The sequence below is a fragment of the Aaosphaeria arxii genome, assembly GCF_010015735.1.
Source record: "Aaosphaeria arxii CBS 175.79 unplaced genomic scaffold BU24scaffold_7, whole genome shotgun sequence".
Taxonomy (NCBI): Eukaryota; Fungi; Ascomycota; class Dothideomycetes; order Pleosporales; genus Aaosphaeria; species Aaosphaeria arxii.
In genome coordinates, this window is record NW_022983480.1 from 545,969 (window position 1) to 562,901 (window position 16,933).

A 16,933-nucleotide genomic window follows, 5' to 3' on the forward strand; every position below is an offset into this window, starting at 1 on the left:
CACACGCAATTTCCAGCCAATCCGCCACACGTATCACATCATCCGTGGCTTTTACTCCGATATCGTCATTCCGAACCGTGTACCACCACCCACAATCTCAGAAATTCCATCACTAGGATTTGGATGCGGTGTTGGCCTTGTTTGACGTCGTTGCCTTCTGAGCTTCGGCTTCTTGGTCTCTAACGGCCTTTTCGCGGCCTGGTCTCTCCCATAACGGCTTGTCTGTTTCGTTGAGATCTTTTCCCATGTAGGAATCTGATGGCGTTGTCTTATTGGCTTCGGCTTGTTTGGCCATGTCGGCGGTAACTCGACGCTTCATGAAGTTGCGGAAGTTTTCATCCTCCTTCCCCGGGTCGGGACGTGCGAACAAATTGGGCCCCAGGAGTCCCGTGTTTTTGGTTGTTTTGTTGTTGTCCGTTGATTGGGAAGACATCGTTATGGATGGATGATTTCTTCGACTGATCGATTATCCGGATTTCGAGTTCTGGATTGGAGAATGTAATGATTGAAGATGGATAGATTGCTAATGAGGAAACAGAGGTAAACAGGTGGAATTTATAGTGATTGGATAAAGTCGTGAGTCTTTTATATCCAGTCATGATTGTTTGGGGAGTCAATGAGGATTATAGTCACCAAGAGAGTGTGTTACTGGCTGTGAAGATTTGTCTACGTGACCAGGAGCATTGTGCAATCTAACATGAATGAGTACATCGTGCTAATGACACATATTTTTGTTATGGTCAAAGCCGTGATTTGAATTGCGCAGGGGCCATACAAACATGTCTCGGTGCGAAGGTTTGAAATCATAGAAATTGTTGCGAAGACGGGTGTATTTTGGGTTTGACAATCTTCAAGGGCGAGGTTTCAGTCCATTGACATCACGTAGCCTTTTGTACCAGGCTTTGTACTTAGCAGCAGCGGAGTATCATAAGAATTTGCGCATAATTGAATTCGCTGAATTGCACCAATAAATGTTATCCATGGCCGTTTTGATACAGCTTCTATAGACAAAGTTTTGAAAACGCCACGCAAGCCATGCTACAGTAATTAGTACACTAACAGACAGCCTCGCAGAAAACTCGCAGGAAACAAAGAGAAGTACTTCAAATCTTATCGGATACCGAATCTCGATCCAAGAGTACCGAAGCGGTCGGAGGCGCTTGGTTTGGTTGGGCTTTGAGCAGCGACAGCAGCACCTTCCGAAACTCTGTGGTTTAATTAGCATGTTACCTTCATACTGGGAATAAATTATTGCACTCACTTTTCGATCAGGATAGCGCCCTTCATGCTATCAACCTTTCCATACTTCCTGTTTCTTTGCGCAACATCAAAGAACTCGTCCGAATTCTCAGTACCCATGAGCGCGATCGTCTGGGTCAATTCATCCAAATTCTCCATCAAAATGGGATTGTTTAGGCTCTCGACGAAAGAGGAAAGGAAGGCCGTGTCCTTGGCAAGACTTTGGACTGCGGCGGGAGTGATACGCTTCACACTGTCATCAAGAGTGAGGTCTAGGATAGCGGTGGATGCATGGCTAAGCGCATCGAAGTAGATAAACTCCTTGATGTCGGTAGGAAGAGCGAGAAGAACGGAGTTCATGATATTGGAGAGATAGCGCGTGAGCTCTTGCATGTAGTTGCTTGGCTCGCTGTTTGCCTTGGATGCCATCCAGTCATATTCTGCTGTTTCGATGAGATCATCAATCTTAGAGTTGACAAGCTCGAAAATGCGGTCAGAGGCTGTCTTCTTTGCAGTCTTGAACTCTTCGGTGGCTTGAAGAATAATTGGTCCGGTGGCAGAAGGCGAGGATCTGGCTTGGAATAGTAAGTCCTGAAGCTCGGTACAGGCGGTTTCAAAATGCTCCAGATTAGTGAGAATCTGAACGATCTGTCCGGGGTATTGCGAAGCCAAACGCTCAACAAGCGATTTGCAAACTTTATCGCACAGCAATTCATCTAGTGACTGGATAACAGTCAGTACAGCAGATCGAAGGAGTCTTTATCTGTATACTCACTTCACGGAGTGTCTCATCGATGACCGTTGAGCGTTGAAAATAGTCATCCGAGAACAGATATATCTGGTTTAGGAAGTTCCGAATATCAATGCAGCAGAGTGGATACATTTGTGAGAACGGGAGAACGCAAGGGAAGCTGCAATATCATTAGCCTGTGAGACTGGATTTAGTCGAGAATGACAACATACGTAAGTTGATCGCGCTCTTTGTCCGGGCTATACCAGCTGACAGTGACCACTTTGTCATACTCTTCAATGCTATTGATGGGCATGGGCATGTAGTCATCTGTGTTGACGATCTCTAGGAAATCTTCACTGAAGCGCGCTTTGAGTAGCTCAGAATACTTTTCGAACAAAGTCAAGAGGAGGTCGTTCATTGCAGAAACAGAATAACCCCATTTCTTCTCCTGTCAGCACATACAACCTAGGGGAAATAAGAGCTCTCTTACCTCCATGGTGAGCATGAACAATGCAATCTGCCCCTTGATTCTCAATAATCTTTCATCATTATTCACCAAGGATAAGTTTTTTGATATCAGGGCAACTGCGCTCTGACACATGGAATCCCATAGTTCATCAACCTAGACGAATGTCAGAAAAGGGTTAGGCTAGATATTATGAGCACTTACATCTGACAACTGCCGGAAGTTGTCCGTCTTAGCCATAGTAGCCTTCTCAACGATCCCAAAGCCAGCAATACTCTCCAGCAGACTACTTAAGTCCGAGCCGTCTTCGTCGAGCAGGTTCAGTTGTTGCGGAATGAGCAAATCTTTTTGTGTCCGTCGAGTAGCAGCATACGTCGTTCTGAAGGAGTCACTTTTACCGAGAGTTTCATGAATGTGCATTGCTTCGAATAGAGGGGTGAAGTCGACTTCGAGGTCCGCTTCCTCGTTGTTGAGGATGTCGAACTCGTCCATCTCATCTGCGACGAGCTCCATGGCAGAATTGAGCTTGAATTTGGCAAAACGCTCATCGGTCTCTCCCCTTTCTCTATTCCGTGTCCGGCGCACGTCCTCTGTGTAGTAAAAAGCAAACTCTCCTAAGAATTGTGACGTTTCGCGAATGCGATAGAGCCAAGTGTTCAAATCGGCCATGACCGCTTCCGCGATCATTTTCTGAGTAGCCGGCACTGATCTCTCAATCAATTCAGCGATCTTGTACCGGCTAACCTCTTTCAGATGAATCGTTTGCAATTCATCCAACGCGCGCAAGGCTGCATAATGATTTTTCTCCTTGAGAAGATCTACCACTTGATTTGCAAGCCTTAAAACGTTGAGACAAGCATTCAAGGCCTGGTCCGCCTCGTTCACATTCTGCCTCACGCTCCGGGAATCGACAAGCGCCTTCTTCTGTGCTGCTAGTTTCTGGATGCTTTCCTGGATTGACTCATTCAATTCCAGAATCTGGGTAGTCATTTGGACCGTGCCCTCCCGGACCTGCAGGAGCTGATTGACGGAGCTGACGAATTCCTGGTGGTTTGCATTGCAGATTCTTTCGATTTCTCGGTCTCTATCACTGGCGAATTGGCTGAAAGCTTGCATTAGCTGATTTGAGTACCGGGGGTCCTTCATGACAGGGACCAAATGCTCGATATAATCGGAGTCAGAGGACGACTGGGAGATCTAGAAGCCGTCAGGACAGTTGATTGAACTCCGATTCGCGCGATGTCACCTGTTTGATCGCCAGCCATAGTTCATCTTGATCGGCGGATGGCATCCTGCCAGTTCGATAATATTAAATGGCGCTTTTTGGTGATGTCCACTCTATCCAAAGCCTCAAGCTCCTATCTCTTTTGAAAAAGAAGATTCCGTTTGGAAGTGATTGTGTTGTTGCCTATACCGCAACCCCTAGGTAGAAAGCGACACCTCTGATGTTAGATGTCAGAGTAAGCTTTTGGTCTAACCAAAACGAGAACTAGATCACGTGGTCGGTTACGACCGGGTGCTGCCCCGCGGTGGCAGAGCGATGACGGAGTACAGTCCAAGCTCGTTTCATTCCGATCCGGAGTCAAAGATTCGCAATTTATATTTCCTCCCACTATCTCCCGATTCTCCTCCCAACATCAAACAACACATTCAAATTTTACACATCATGGAAGCCGTTACTCGTAAGCTTGCAATTGGACTGCCCCTGCGTGCGCTCGTACTGACATTTCATTAGAAAAGATTCAGGAAGTCCTTGGTGGCTCATCCACCACTGGCCAGTCAGTGGAGCCGTATAGTAATTGACTACCCAAACACTAACATCTATCCAGATCCGTCCTCCTCCTTGGTTCGGGCTTCGTGTATGTTCATATGCAGACCAATCTTCCTCTGACTAAATGACTGACGTTTACGAAATAGCGCCCGCCCCACCGCAGAGGTCCTCGGAAACTCTGGCGTAAAGGTCACAATCGGATGCAGGACACTCGAGAACGCACAGGCATTGGGCAAGGGCATCAAGAACACCAGCGCCATCAGCATCGACGTCAGCGATGAGAAGGCTCTCGACGCTGAGGTTGAGAAGGTTGACCTCGTCATCAGCTTGATCCCCTACACCTACCACGCAACCGTTATCAAGTCCGCCATCCGCAAGAAGAAGCACGTCGTCACCACCTCCTACGTCTCCCCCGCCATGGAGGAGCTCGACGCCGCCGCCAAAGAGGCCGGCATCTCCGTCTTCAACGAGATCGGTGTCGACCCAGGTGTCGACCATCTCTCCGCGGTCCTCACCATCGATGAAGTTCACAAGGCCGGTGGCAAGGTCCTCTCCTTCCTCTCCTACTGCGGTGGTCTCCCCGCCCCCGAAGCCTCCGACAACCCTCTCGGCTACAAGTTCTCCTGGAGCTCGCGCGGCGTTCTCCTCGCCCTCCGCAACGCCGCCAAGTTCTGGAAGGACGGCAAGATCGTCGAGGTCGAGGGCCCTGAGCTCATGGCCGAAGCCAAACCCTACTTCATCTACCCTGGCTTCGCCTTCGTCGCCTACCCCAATCGCGACTCCACCCCCTACAACGAGCGCTACAACATCCCCGAAGCCCAGACCATCGTCCGCGGCACGCTCCGCTACCAAGGTTTCCCCGAATACATCAAAGCCCTCGTGGACATCGGCTTCCTCTCCGACGCGGAGAACGCCGCGCTCAAGGAAAAGCGCACCTGGAAATCCGCAACCGCAAAGATCGTCGGCGCCGAATCCGACAAGGCCTCTGACATCGAATGGGCCATCTCCTCGCGCCACAAGTTCAAAGACAACGACGACAAGCAGCGCATCCTCGACGGCTTCCGCTGGCTCGGCCTCTTCTCCGACGAGGAGATCATCCCCCGCGGCAACCCGCTCGACACCCTCTGCGCCACCCTCGAGAAGAAAATGCAGTACGAGCCCCACGAGCGCGACATGGTCATGCTGCAGCACAAGTTCCTCATCGAGACCAAGGACGGCAAGAAGGAGACCCGCACGTCCACGCTCGTCGAGTACGGCGACCCTAAGGGATACTCCGCCATGGCGAAGCTCGTTGGTGTGCCTTGCGCGCTCGCGGTCCAGGCTATCCTCGATGGCACGATCACCCAGAAGGGTGTGTTTGCGCCTATGACGCCTGAGATTTGCAAGCCGTTGTTGGATACGCTCGGCGAGAAGTATGGTGTTTACTTCGTTGATAAGACGATCTCGTAGACATCGAGTCTGCCCTTAAAAACAAAATAGAATGTCTGACGAACCTTGAAATTGAGGAAAAAAGAGAATGATATTTGATGAACACAGCACCCCCCCTTACCCGAAGCTACCTATCCACACATTCAATTATGTAAGGGTAGCTTCTTTATAGACGAACACAAAAAAGAATATGATTACGATGTTTTTGCCATGATTGTCCAATATTGTAAACAGCCTCCTTCCGTGAAATAAAGTCCTCTGTTTGATATGGGAGTACGCAAACATATATATATTAAGTCAAGAACACATTTTGCAAAGGCGACCACTTTTCACAATATCTTGTTAAGGGTGTGATGGGTGTGACTTTAGAAACGAAGGAAGAATTTTTTTGGGGGCTTGGGTTGAGTCGGGAGTGGTGTCTTCACTGTTTACGTTCGTGTATACACCTCTCTATCTATCCACACCCAACTGGCGAGTTCACGATTATGAGTTCAATTCAGATAAATTATTCTTCAAGTGCAAGGTTGGTGAGAGATGAAGGAGGGATGTTTATTAACTAAGTTCGGGATTCCTTATATGGTAGAAATGGTGGTAGGTACTCATGAGTGAACGATCGGAGAAGCGCTGTTAGATGCGTGTGTACAATGTTGTCTTCGGAAGGCGAGGTATTGCGGAATGCTGGGCAGGTTGAGTGTATGACGTTGATAGAACTGCTCGGACAAATTAAAGAACTGCAAGTACTCCGTACCGTAAAGCCACGGCGAGAACCACATATGAAGTGAGCTACGAAGCGTTAGGTGTGAAACGACAAAACCCATCAGTCTAGTCCAACCTGCACGGAAGTGACGTGATTCCCAGCGTCAAAAATCGGAGAGTAAAATAAGCGAAGAATGAGATTGATCTGGTCTTGGTTTTCTCTCGAACCTATTATTTTTTTCCCTTGCCTATTTCCGACGACGGTCCAAACGTTTCAAAACCGCGGTCCCGCTTAGGTACTGGATGGTCGTGATGCACGTCTGAAACAACGAAGATCGCTACAGCCGCCCGCCGCCCGCACCCCCTCCCCCTCCGTGGTTGCACGCTTGGCTGCGAATGGCGTGGTTGCGGCGAAAGGGAATGGGTTGACTGGCTGGGGCTGGGCTGGGCTGGGGGGTGCTCACTCCGCTCGCTTCGTTTTGGATGGCGACGATGGGCGATTTCTGCTTACCTGCCGGATTTGGGGTTGGGGGTTGCAATTGAGTTGGCGCCGGTGGGATTGGTCGGTGGAGATGGAGACAGACGAGAGAGGGAGGGGGCGGGAATGAGAATGCTATTAATATGTTGCCGCGATCTTACTGTAGACGAATGCAATGGACCTTTCATCTCGGGTGGTGAGTAGGGAAAATAAAGATCTGCTGGTTGAAGAGCGTCTTGAAGCACCAGACGTCTGCGATATTCTGGAAAAATCCAGGCGGATGGCGGAAAAGGCGGACGGCGGATGCGCAAGCAAGCTTTCAGCCTCTGTCCATCGCCGAGCAATGGCGAGGTGCAGGCTATTACCTCGTAGCATGGGGGTGGCCCTGACCCAATGCATTTGCGCTTGGGTGCTGCAAGTTTGGTTATGAGTGTACGTGCTTGAAACAACTTTCCTTGGGAGAGAGTTTCGAGTGGTACCGACTCTTGTAGTAATAGCCATGCGCCATGTAGGAGGGGAGGCTTCGCGACCGATAGGGTGACAGCTGAGAAACAAAAGCATGTGAGGATTCAAGCATGTAAGCATGTACAATTTGGACATGCATCTGATGATGGGTCGTCAGTTAGTTGCCATTGCGATCGTAAGTATCTGCCACTACGCCATAATGACTGAGTATACATATTGAATACGGAGTACACAACAATGTTTTCTGTTGTCGCCATGGGTAGCAACTAGTAGGTTAGGTAGAGGAAGTTGATCAATATTGCCACGTGCGAGCGAATGCACCTGGGCGGGGTCGGAAGCATCCATGTGCTTGTTGGCGCTGCTTTAGGAAACTCTTAAGAATTCGGCGGATAGCATTTGGCATTGTCGTTGCTTGAAACCCGAGGACGGAGATCGAAAGTACAACAGAGAACAGACGAGGGGAAACAAGACGAGACGATGTCTGATGGAGTGACGGGCGAGCATGTTGCAGCCATGTAGGCGAATGAAAAAGATGAAACTAATAGCTAGGAGTAGGCGTATTAGGAGTATTACTGCCGAACAGCTAGTAATTGCTCTGATGTTTAGGCACAGGAGTAGTGCTCCGTAGTGGACTAGACCTTGAAGCGGAATCTACACCGACTCATGAGGGCAGGGACATGTATTATTGAATTGGGAGGCGACTGCAAGTATCTATTTGGAAGTCAACACAAATCCAAGACAAGGAAGTTGAACATACCGACTCCTTAGGTATTGCTACTTAAGCTCAGATGAAAACAAGTGGTGCGTCGAGAGGTATTTCCATCAGATTAGGCTCGCCCTGTTGGTTCTTTTATTTGACTTTATTTTTGAATCAATCTTCTTCTTTTTTCTTGTTGATGAAACAATCTCACAGGGCCACCAATACTAGCTCTTTGTCTTATTCCCATTCGACCTGACTGGACAGCAGTGATTGGTAGTTGGTTGCTTGTCATCTATTCACTCCCTGTATTGGCTGGAGTGTGAGCGAGGAGACTGAGAGTGAACGTGTATGAGTAGTTAATGGATGGTAAATGTTTTGGATTGTTCATCCTCCAAGTAACTACTCAGTACGAGGTACGGAGTATAACATCACCAATTACCTGGCCGAAGTGACTGACTCTTGTAGATTGATGAAGAGAGTGAATGACTCTGTACAGTGAATTACTGGTGTTGCACTTTCCCCATCCTAGTCAGCCCCCCGTCCGCTCCCGCCAGCCAATCAACCCAGCCGACCAATCAGCTGAAGCGACCTTCGCCTGTAAACCCTCCTCTCTGGCTTCCTCCTCCGGTGCCCAACACAACAACATCCATCCACATCCTCGTCTTCCTCGTCTTCCACCGCCGCCTCTTGGGAGTCGTTGATCCACCAACCGACTTTCTTCTCCCTCTCCTCCTCCTCCTTCTCCTCCTCCGTCTTACACTTCTCACCCATCAAACTACCCCTACCCATCCTATCCCTACTCCTTCTCCTACTCCTTCCACCCCTACTCCGCTTAATACCCTACCACCTACCGCCTACCATCTCTTCTTTCTCTCCCGCTCTCTCACCTCTCTCTCCCGCCTACCTACCTACCACCTAACCACCTCCCTCCACCACCGTGTGTTGTGCTGTGTCGTACTGCACCTCTGCAGCTCCTACCACCACCACGGCTACACAATAATTACACTCACTCTCGCCTTCACGACAATCCGATCCTCTTCCGCCGTGCGAGAGAGAAACCCTGCCCAAAGTCTCTCGATCGCCGACTTCAAAACGCCTCCTTCACCGCGTCGTCGTCTGATCCCCTCCCCGCATTCACCACAGCCTTCCGCCCAGTCAGCAACGTCCAATCGCCTCAATACCCCCCGCCAGACAATACGAACGATTGGAATAGCCTGTGTCCCTCAATACTCCAAATACCACCTTTTGTTGTCCGCATGGTTTGAGTCGCAGAGTAAGTATTGTTTGATTCAGTTATTTGTCTTTCCCGCTTGTTGCAGGGAAGCCCCTTTGCCGCTCTGCCATACCTCCTCCACCATCGGCGCTCGCCACGCCTACCTATAACCTCCCAACTGCCTTCATGAAATCCCCCCTCACTCCCATAACCTTCCGACTTCTAGTTAATCATCCTCCGCAACCAGAATGTACTCGCGCGACCAATTCATGAACCCCGGGCCAGCGCCCCGTCCGCCCACGGATCGCCCTCGCCTCGCCCTCACTCCTAATACAAGCAGCACCCTCCCGGGCAACATGGCAGGCCTGAGCCTGCAATCACCCGCCTTCAACAGCGGTTACAGCAGCAGCAATGGCTCCACTCCGTCCCTCATTCGGACGCAAACAGAGAAGAGCATGGCCTCTTCCAGCTCGGGCATCGTCAAGGAGGGTAATGTCAAAGTGAAGGATGAGGGACTTTTCAAGATTTGGGCAGATCGATGGCTCGTCCTTCGCGAATTCGAATTGGCGTTTTTCAAGAGCCCCAACGCTTCCAAGGTGGCCAACTCAATCTCCCTCCGCGATGTTCTAGGCGTCGAACGCTCAGATACCCAAGCCCTCTCCTTCGAAATCACTCGTGCCCTCAACGTTACAAAGGGCTCTTCTCCTCCACGAGATGGACCAACAAAAGTCATAACCTGCAAGGTCGAGACTGACGATGAAGTATACGCATGGATTGACAGCATTTACCAACGATGCCCCAGCATGGGTGGCGTAAGCAACCCCACCAACTTCACGCATCGAGTGCATGTGGGTTTCGACCCCACTAGCGGGGCCTTCGTCGGTCTTCCCGTGGAGTGGGAGAAGCTTTTGACTGCTTCTGCTCTTACCAAGGATGATTATGCCAAAAATCCAAAGGCCGTCTTGGAAGTTTTGGAGTTTTACACTGAGAAGCTTGTTAAGCGCTCAGAAGACCCCCAGCAGTACCCCAGCCTCACACCCACCCCACCAGTGAACGCTGGCGTGGAGAAACAGCTCGGATATGGAGCAGGCGGTGGTAGCTCCATTGCACCACCTCGGCCAGGACCTCCCAACGGCTACAAGCGTCAGGACAGCTATAGCATGAGCCGTCAGAACACACCACCCCAGGGAGGATATGGCGCCCCCCAGCAGTCGAGCTACCAGCAAGATCCCCGCATTGAACAGGAGCGACGACGATTGCAAGAGGAGGAGGCCCGCATCCAGCGTGACCGTGAAAGGGAACGCCAGAGGCAAGAGTACGAGCGACGGGAGCGTGAAGAGATGGCTGCCTACAATGCCTCTCTACCAAAGACCAAGGTCCCTATGGCCCAACAAGAGATCGGAGGTGGTGGCTACGAGAGTCGGGAGCACAGCCCATCCGGCCAGTCTAGGTACAACCCGAGCCGACCCGCGCCATCGACCCCGGGCGCTCCTAGAGATCGACAGCAGCCCCCTAGCTCATTGCGCCAGATGGCCGCTCAGCGTCCGGCCCCCTCAGCCCCGAATAAGGCCCAGAATGGAGGTTATCCCAGCTCTCCTCAAGCGAAGGCGGCCCCTCCCAACGCCCAAAGGCCCCCCGTTCAGCCGAACTCGAGGTATCAAGACTCAACCGGTAACATTCCCCAGGCTCGTCCTGCAAATGGCCAGACACAACAGCCGAAGTATGCTTCGCCAGCTGCACCAAAGCCACTTAATGTTGCAAAGCCCGCGCCAGCGCCCGTTGATCCTGTAAAGGAGGCAGAGGCGGCGCTTACCAAGAAGGAGGATCCGCCACGCAAGGACGTCCGCATGTCGAGCATGTCCGAGAGCGAGGTCATGGCCAAACTCAGGGAGGTTGTTTCCAAGGACAAGCCATTGGATTCGTACAATAAGCAGAAGAAGATTGGACAGGGAGCTTCCGGTTCGGTCTATGTCGCTCGCATTCGCGAGAGTGCCACATCTGCTACGGCGAGAAGGATCTTGCAGGAGAACGGACCTCGCGCCCAGGTCGCTATCAAGCAGATGGATCTCCGCAACCAGCCCCGAAAGGAGCTCATCGTGAACGAGATTATCGTGATGAAGGACAGCAAGCACCCCAACATTGTCAATTTCTTGGATGCTTTCTTGCAAGAGGAGCAATCCGAGCTCTGGGTCGTCATGGAGTTCATGGAGGGTGGTGCTTTGACCGACGTCATCGACAACAACACATCTATCAGCGAAGACCAGATCGCAACTATCTGCTTAGAGGTAAGCAATGCACGCGGATACAAAGCGCAAAGATGAAGTCGCTAACAATTTCCAACAGACTTGCAAGGGCCTTGAGCACCTGCACAACCAGAATATCATTCACCGAGATATCAAGAGTGACAACGTTCTCCTTGATGGACGCGGCAATGTTAAAATCAGTAAGTTTCCCACTTGACCCTGCCTGTGTGGCTTGTCAACTAACCACAAAATAGCCGATTTCGGTTTCTGTGCCAAGCTCACTGAGCAGCGTAGCAAGCGTGCTACCATGGTCGGAACACCATACTGGATGGCGCCCGAAGTCGTCAAGCAGAAGCCATATGGCAACAAGGTCGACATCTGGTCTTTGGGAATCATGGCTATCGAGATGATTGAGTCCGAGCCACCGTATCTCAACGAGGAGCCGCTCAAAGCTCTCTATCTCATTGCGACCAACGGAACACCCCGCCTGAAGAAGCCCGACAAGCTTTCCAAGGAACTCAAGGCCTTCCTCTCTGTCTGTCTCTGCGTTGATGTTAAGTCAAGAGCAAGCGCCTCCGAACTCATGAGCCACGACTTCCTGAAGAGTGGCTGCAGCCTAAACACTCTATCCCAGCTGCTTAATTTCAGGAGGAACGGCAGCAACTAGACCTTCTCGCCACATTCCGCAACAATTTTCTCACGTTTCTGAACTCGGATTTTGATCGATACCCATTCCATGTTCAATGTCTCTCCACCTTAGTTCCGTTTCGGCCTTTTACATATCCCCCAAGAATTCTTCGGATCAGTCTGCAAATAAGCAAGCGCAAATAAGCAAGCAACTAGCGACCCCATTCAAAAGCGCACATCAGCCTTTCCGTCTCAGATATCCGCATAGCCCGCGTTCGTAGAGTCGTTGCCACCTCGTACACACTGGTTCCGTTCAAATGTTCTGGTATCACTTTTCTCAATTGGCCATGAGCATCTGGGAACGCGACATCGCATACTCACTTCCTACGCGATCCTGGCATCTGAACCATGTGAAGCGTTCTTCCCAATACCTCACTCGTCTTGACTGGATTCTGCCACGAAAGACGCTACATGTACACACACGCATCTCACCCCTTGAAACGTCATTTGGTCTATTTGCGCCATTTCTGCCAGTGACAAAGGTCGTATGCATTTCACGGCCTGGCCATGTTTCCGGATTTTCCCAAGTTTTTGTCTTCCTCGTTCATTTCCTGCGGCCGGTGCGCCCCATGGCCTAACGATTCCGAATAGATCGACTTTGCGGTTTTATTTTTCATCATGAACAGGGAGGCCGGCCTTTACTCTTGTGCACGCTTTACTCGTGCGGGTTGGTGAGCTGCAGACGGCCACGTCTTCTAATTTGGGCCCCCTTTGCTTGCTTGCCGACCTGGAAAAAGTCTTTGGGCCAGCCGACGGAATGAGAGGACCGAGACCAGGAAGGAACGGAAGGCAACTGCTGCTTTCCTTCCTTTCCTTCCTTTCCTTCTCCCCCCTCCTTCCCTCTCACCTCGGTCTTTTGCGATAGTCTTTTTCTCCCCTCTTTTTTCTATTTCTTTGCATAGGACTTCTTTGTCAAAGGCGAAAAAAAATCCTTAATGAGAAAGTGAAATGCAAGGGCCGCGCCCCAAGGGGGAATCATCAGAACAAATAGAACGATTTGATAATTTTCTTGTTTGCAACCGAACAAAAATTCTAATGACACTTGTGAGAAATCCGTGGATTGAAAGAGCTTTGCTAATACTACGTCATCTACACCACACAAAACCAAAAGCATTGAAGGAGGGGATGGTGTCAAAGATCAATTGGTTTTGTTTGCCTTCACCCTCCTTTTCCATTGAACAACAGAGCAAATACAATGCCAATCGACCTACCCACGCCGCTAAACTCATTCGCCACATGGCTGATGGACGATCAGGTAGGAGGAAAAGCGAATGGAGCAACTACTGCTGCCACTTTTCTAGGTCTTTCTTCAACCTTTTCTTAGAATTGTACATGCAGGTTTTATCTTCAAGCTATCTAGCTAACGCAATGCATGTATTCAAAGTCATAAACGCCATGAACCTTGAAGTACCTAATCATGTCAGTTACACCTTCCGCTCAATCATCTTCACGCCCTCCTGTTCCACCACGTAACGAACCATGGCGCAGATGTCATTATCGTACAGGGCAATGATGCCGGGCTGACGTACAGCGGGATGTCCATCAAGCAGCTGGTCGCAATGCCGCACGTCACAGCGACGGATGGACCCATGACAGAGAAGCCGTCTGGATCGCCTAGAAGTTCGAGTGTTAAGGTGGTTCTTTCCTGTGGTTGATTCTCCAAAAGACGACAATAGAGACCTTCAAATGGGGAGTTACTTTTGTTCCATAAGGCCAATTAACGACGAACTTATGCTGCAGCAAGACCATATCACGCTCGCCAGGACCAACGCTCATGAGCTTTTCCAGCCGTGCACACGGGGTGTCTAGGATGTTGGAGTCAACGATTTCGGCCTTGTCGGAGGATAACACATTCATCTCATGCCAGAAACCACGCGCTCGCTCTCCTCAACATTTGAGAAGTGGACGGTCTGTTTGATCTTGGATACGAGAGACCTAGTTCGGCGTCAGTCACCTCATCATCGAAATACAAAAAGTAACTCACTCCTTATCAGCATCCCCAGCCCCAACAGCCTTCCGCCGGATCTCCCCCCCAGGTCATACCATCATGCAACTGCTCTTTCTTGTCTTACTGCAGCCATCCTAGATTGAGCCCCTAGGGCTACCACGAAAGCTGGATTGCGCTTGTAGCGAAGTGAACCGCGAGCGACGGTTCGCGCTTCTGGGATGTTATAGAAATCTGGAAAGGGAACAGAATCGCGATTTGCATAGGCAACCAAGTCATATCTATTCATGACATAGCAGGGCATAGCAGCATCCATGAGATCCTCAGAGGAGATCACAACACAGCCGTCCTTCAAGTACCTAGTAAAAAGCATTGGGAAATCAGCACTCCCACGCGGTGGCGACCGCAAGAACTTGAACCCCAGCGGAATATCGCCGGCGGGGAGACCACCAAAGTACGGATGGAAGTCACGCACCTTCCGGCCTCGAGTGTGGATATTGGTGACTGTCGTTACAGCGTAGATGTGGTCGATGCCCAGGTCGAGTCCGACTTCATTCACTGTCTTGAGTGCCTCTTAGTCAAAGACGAAGTGAGCGCTGGGGTTTTGGAACAGGTACTCGAAAATCAAGATTCGGATAGAGTAGAGCTTTTATTATCACTTCTCTGTATACACTGTAATGGAGTCTAGTATGTACTAGATGAATGTTATAACATGTCCACTGTTTACCGCGAATCTATATGATTTATATACACATCTCCAGAAGCAGCGAGCTTGAACGCCTATCTATCTATTGCACGCCCCAAACACCAAGCACATCCCTCCCGCTCCCCTCACACTCCCTCTCCCTCCTCGCCTCAAGCTTCTTAACGCGACTCACCGACAACCCGACGCCCAGTGGGCCGAGGATCGTGCACAGGACGATCGCCCACGTCACAATGAGGAAGATGTCTGATTCCTCCGCAGACTTTCCCGGGGATGCCGAGGACGGGGTGGAGGGAGCAAACACGCCGTTCGACTCGGCGAGCGCGGAGATCAGGAAGCCGATTTCGCCGCGGGCGGTCATGGCGAAGGCGAGGATGAGGGGCGGGTGGATGGAGATGGGGTTTGCGGGGGAGGTTTTGTTGTTGTTGTTACTAGTGGTAGCATTGGCGGTAGAGGAGGAGGTGGTGGGTTGGGTTTGATTTGGTTGGGAAGGCGTGGTTGTGCTTTCGGGTGCAGCAACGGGTGTATTCGCATCCGTCGTCTCCTTTTTACCCCAGAAGTGAGGGGATGAAGGGAGTTTGATCTTCGACAAAGTGGAGTGGATGCTATCTTTGAGGGGCGTGAGACTGAAGCGGACGAGCCAGAGGCCGCAGACGAGCTTGCCGAATGTCATGAGGATGGTGTAGACGATTCCGCGCCAGACGATGGGCCCGCTGAACATGCGAGTTATGGGGATGGAGAAGCCGATTGAGGCGAAGAAGAAGGGTTGGAGGATTTTGGACACGGGTTGGTGGTAGTATCGCTCGTAGATGGCTGTGCCGGTTGTGTCGTTGCGAGGTGCTGTGGTGGGTTCTTTGGGTTTGGGTTGGGGTCGGGAACTGGAGTTTTGCTGCTCTTGGGCTTGGGTTGGGGTTGATGCTTCATTGGTGGTGTTGCTTTGATCGGCAATTACTCCTTGTGATGTGCTGCATTGGGCTGTGGTGGTGGGTCGTGACTTTGCTTTCTCGTTGGCATTTTCTAGCTTATTTGATTGTCCAGCGGGAGAAGGATGAGGCAGCTCCGAATCCCACCAGCTGATAACAGCTCCGGCAATGTATGCAGCGAAGAGACCAGAAGTTCCAGCATAGGTCGCGCCGGTCACCATGCCTATCAAAACCAAGGTGTGCACGATGAAAGCCGTATGCCTCTGACCTAGCATATGGTTCAGTTTGCTGGTTGAGTGGCTTTCGCGGTACTTATTCAAAGCCTTATTTCCAGGTGCCACGAGGAAGCGGCATGCCAAAGGAACAACGACGGCGAATGCAAGAGACACCAGGATAGGTCGAACCACAGTGATAGCACCAATGTCACCGCCACCTAGATTAGATATAACCTGGACCATGACCAATCCTACAACATCGTCCATCATGGCAGCACTTGTCAACACGACTCCAAGTCGAGAGGACGATAGTCCGCTTGATCCAAGAACCGTGAAAGTGGTACCGAGACTCGTGGAGCAGAGCGCCGCACCAGCAGCGAAAGCTTGCAGAGGCGTTGCCCCTATCAATCCCTGAAGAGAGAAGGACAATGCCATGGGAACTGAGATGCCGGTGATGGCTACCGCAGAGGACAGGAGAAAGTTGGCTTTAAGAGACGTGAAGGAAGTGCTGAGCCCACCTGTGGGATATTAGCACCTGATCTTGGACAGAACAATGGCGAGAGTCTACAAAACTAACCTTCGTATACAAGTAGGAGTAGGCCAAGATATCCTAGTTGGACAATGACTTCTTCCACCTCCAATCCTAATAACTTGAAGCCCGGAGTGCCCCATGCGATGCCTAATAATACCTCACCGAGCAGGCCGCAGTACACGAGTTTGTCTAGGACGGCATTGATGATGTTGAGCAACAGCAAGAACGACGTCTGAATTAAGATAGTCAACATTGCTGGCTCATGGTAAGGCAACGATGCGCCGTGCTCGACAGCCATGGTTGCGATGGGAAAGAGAAATGATATGACAGGCGAGTGAATTGATAATTATCCTATCCCGATGTAGTTGTTCAGGCCTAGCTGCAACTACTCCGATTCGATCCAATGTCACTTAGGCAGAAAATGGGTGCGGCTCATGAGGAAAGACAGTTGACATTGAGATTGGTTGGTGAGATATAAAAATTGATTTGCGCCATC

At 50.7% G+C, this 16,933-nt stretch overlaps 6 protein-coding genes across 6 annotated transcripts; 2 read left to right on the forward strand and 4 right to left on the reverse strand.

Annotated features, from left to right (window-relative positions):
* Nucleotides 1-939: 939 nt before the first annotated feature.
* On the reverse strand, nucleotides 940-3,874 carry BU24DRAFT_425247 (exocyst complex subunit Sec15-like protein). Its single transcript, XM_033528696.1, has 7 exons — nucleotides 3,685-3,874; nucleotides 2,643-3,635; nucleotides 2,463-2,594; nucleotides 2,203-2,414; nucleotides 2,015-2,150; nucleotides 1,262-1,962; nucleotides 940-1,207 (listed from the first exon to the last, which is right to left on the reverse strand). The coding sequence occupies exons 1-7, from the start codon at nucleotides 3,727-3,729 to the stop codon at nucleotides 1,111-1,113; spliced, it is 2,316 nt and encodes a 771-aa protein (XP_033380952.1). The 5' UTR covers nucleotides 3,730-3,874; the 3' UTR covers nucleotides 940-1,110.
* A 145-nt stretch (nucleotides 3,875-4,019) lies between these two features.
* Nucleotides 4,020-5,864, forward strand: BU24DRAFT_494587 (Saccharopine dehydrogenase). Its single transcript, XM_033534064.1, has 4 exons — nucleotides 4,020-4,120; nucleotides 4,174-4,216; nucleotides 4,268-4,297; nucleotides 4,356-5,864. The coding sequence occupies exons 1-4, from the start codon at nucleotides 4,105-4,107 to the stop codon at nucleotides 5,656-5,658; spliced, it is 1,392 nt and encodes a 463-aa protein (XP_033380953.1). The 5' UTR covers nucleotides 4,020-4,104; the 3' UTR covers nucleotides 5,659-5,864.
* Nucleotides 5,865-6,702: 838 nt separating this feature from the next.
* Nucleotides 6,703-7,532, reverse strand: BU24DRAFT_255744 (uncharacterized protein). The gene has a single exon (XM_033522445.1). It carries the CDS (start codon nucleotides 7,409-7,411, stop codon nucleotides 6,950-6,952), a length of 462 nt encoding a protein of 153 aa, XP_033380954.1. The 5' UTR covers nucleotides 7,412-7,532; the 3' UTR covers nucleotides 6,703-6,949.
* A 1,905-nt stretch (nucleotides 7,533-9,437) lies between these two features.
* BU24DRAFT_352041 (Pkinase-domain-containing protein) lies at nucleotides 9,438-12,099 on the forward strand (the record flags this gene model as incomplete). The annotated part of the gene is made up of 3 exons (XM_033523713.1): nucleotides 9,438-11,474; nucleotides 11,533-11,632; nucleotides 11,687-12,099. 3 exons carry the CDS (start codon nucleotides 9,438-9,440, stop codon nucleotides 12,097-12,099), a joined length of 2,550 nt encoding a protein of 849 aa, XP_033380955.1.
* Nucleotides 12,100-13,771: 1,672 nt separating this feature from the next.
* BU24DRAFT_425251 (uncharacterized protein) lies at nucleotides 13,772-14,425 on the reverse strand. Its single transcript, XM_033528697.1, has 2 exons — nucleotides 14,123-14,425; nucleotides 13,772-14,064 (listed from the first exon to the last, which is right to left on the reverse strand). Exon 1 carries the CDS (start codon nucleotides 14,378-14,380, stop codon nucleotides 14,165-14,167), a length of 216 nt encoding a protein of 71 aa, XP_033380956.1. The 5' UTR covers nucleotides 14,381-14,425; the 3' UTR covers nucleotides 13,772-14,064; nucleotides 14,123-14,164.
* Nucleotides 14,426-14,780: 355 nt separating this feature from the next.
* Nucleotides 14,781-16,912, reverse strand: BU24DRAFT_443019 (Sodium/hydrogen exchanger). The gene is made up of 2 exons (XM_033530564.1): nucleotides 16,483-16,912; nucleotides 14,781-16,423 (listed from the first exon to the last, which is right to left on the reverse strand). The coding sequence occupies exons 1-2, from the start codon at nucleotides 16,733-16,735 to the stop codon at nucleotides 14,853-14,855; spliced, it is 1,824 nt and encodes a 607-aa protein (XP_033380957.1). The 5' UTR covers nucleotides 16,736-16,912; the 3' UTR covers nucleotides 14,781-14,852.
* Between the last annotated feature and the right edge of the window lie 21 nt (nucleotides 16,913-16,933).

What these genes read in the sequence shown, in the direction of transcription:
- BU24DRAFT_425247 (XM_033528696.1), bottom strand. Translation starts at nt 3,729, where the DNA reads ATGCCATCCGCCGATCAAGATGAACTATGGCTGGCGATCAAACAG. An exon ending in TATGGCTGGCGATCAAACAG is followed by an intron (nt 3,636 to 3,684) that starts GTGACATCGCGC and finishes GACGGCTTCTAG; the next exon opens with ATCTCCCAGTCGTCCTCTGA. An exon ending in AAAGAGCGCGATCAACTTAC is followed by an intron (nt 2,151 to 2,202) that starts GTATGTTGTCAT and finishes ATGATATTGCAG; the next exon opens with CTTCCCTTGCGTTCTCCCGT.
- BU24DRAFT_494587 (XM_033534064.1), top strand. An exon ending in GGCTCATCCACCACTGGCCA is followed by an intron (nt 4,217 to 4,267) that starts GTCAGTGGAGCC and finishes ACATCTATCCAG; the next exon opens with ATCCGTCCTCCTCCTTGGTT. An exon ending in CTCCTTGGTTCGGGCTTCGT is followed by an intron (nt 4,298 to 4,355) that starts GTATGTTCATAT and finishes TTTACGAAATAG; the next exon opens with CGCCCGCCCCACCGCAGAGG.
- BU24DRAFT_255744 (XM_033522445.1), bottom strand. Translation starts at nt 7,411, where the DNA reads ATGTCCAAATTGTACATGCTTACATGCTTGAATCCTCACATGCTTTTG.
- BU24DRAFT_425251 (XM_033528697.1), bottom strand. Translation starts at nt 14,380, where the DNA reads ATGGATGCTGCTATGCCCTGCTATGTCATGAATAGATATGACTTGGTT.
- BU24DRAFT_443019 (XM_033530564.1), bottom strand. Translation starts at nt 16,735, where the DNA reads ATGGCTGTCGAGCACGGCGCATCGTTGCCTTACCATGAGCCAGCAATG. An exon ending in ACTCCTACTTGTATACGAAG is followed by an intron (nt 16,424 to 16,482) that starts GTTAGTTTTGTA and finishes AATATCCCACAG; the next exon opens with GTGGGCTCAGCACTTCCTTC.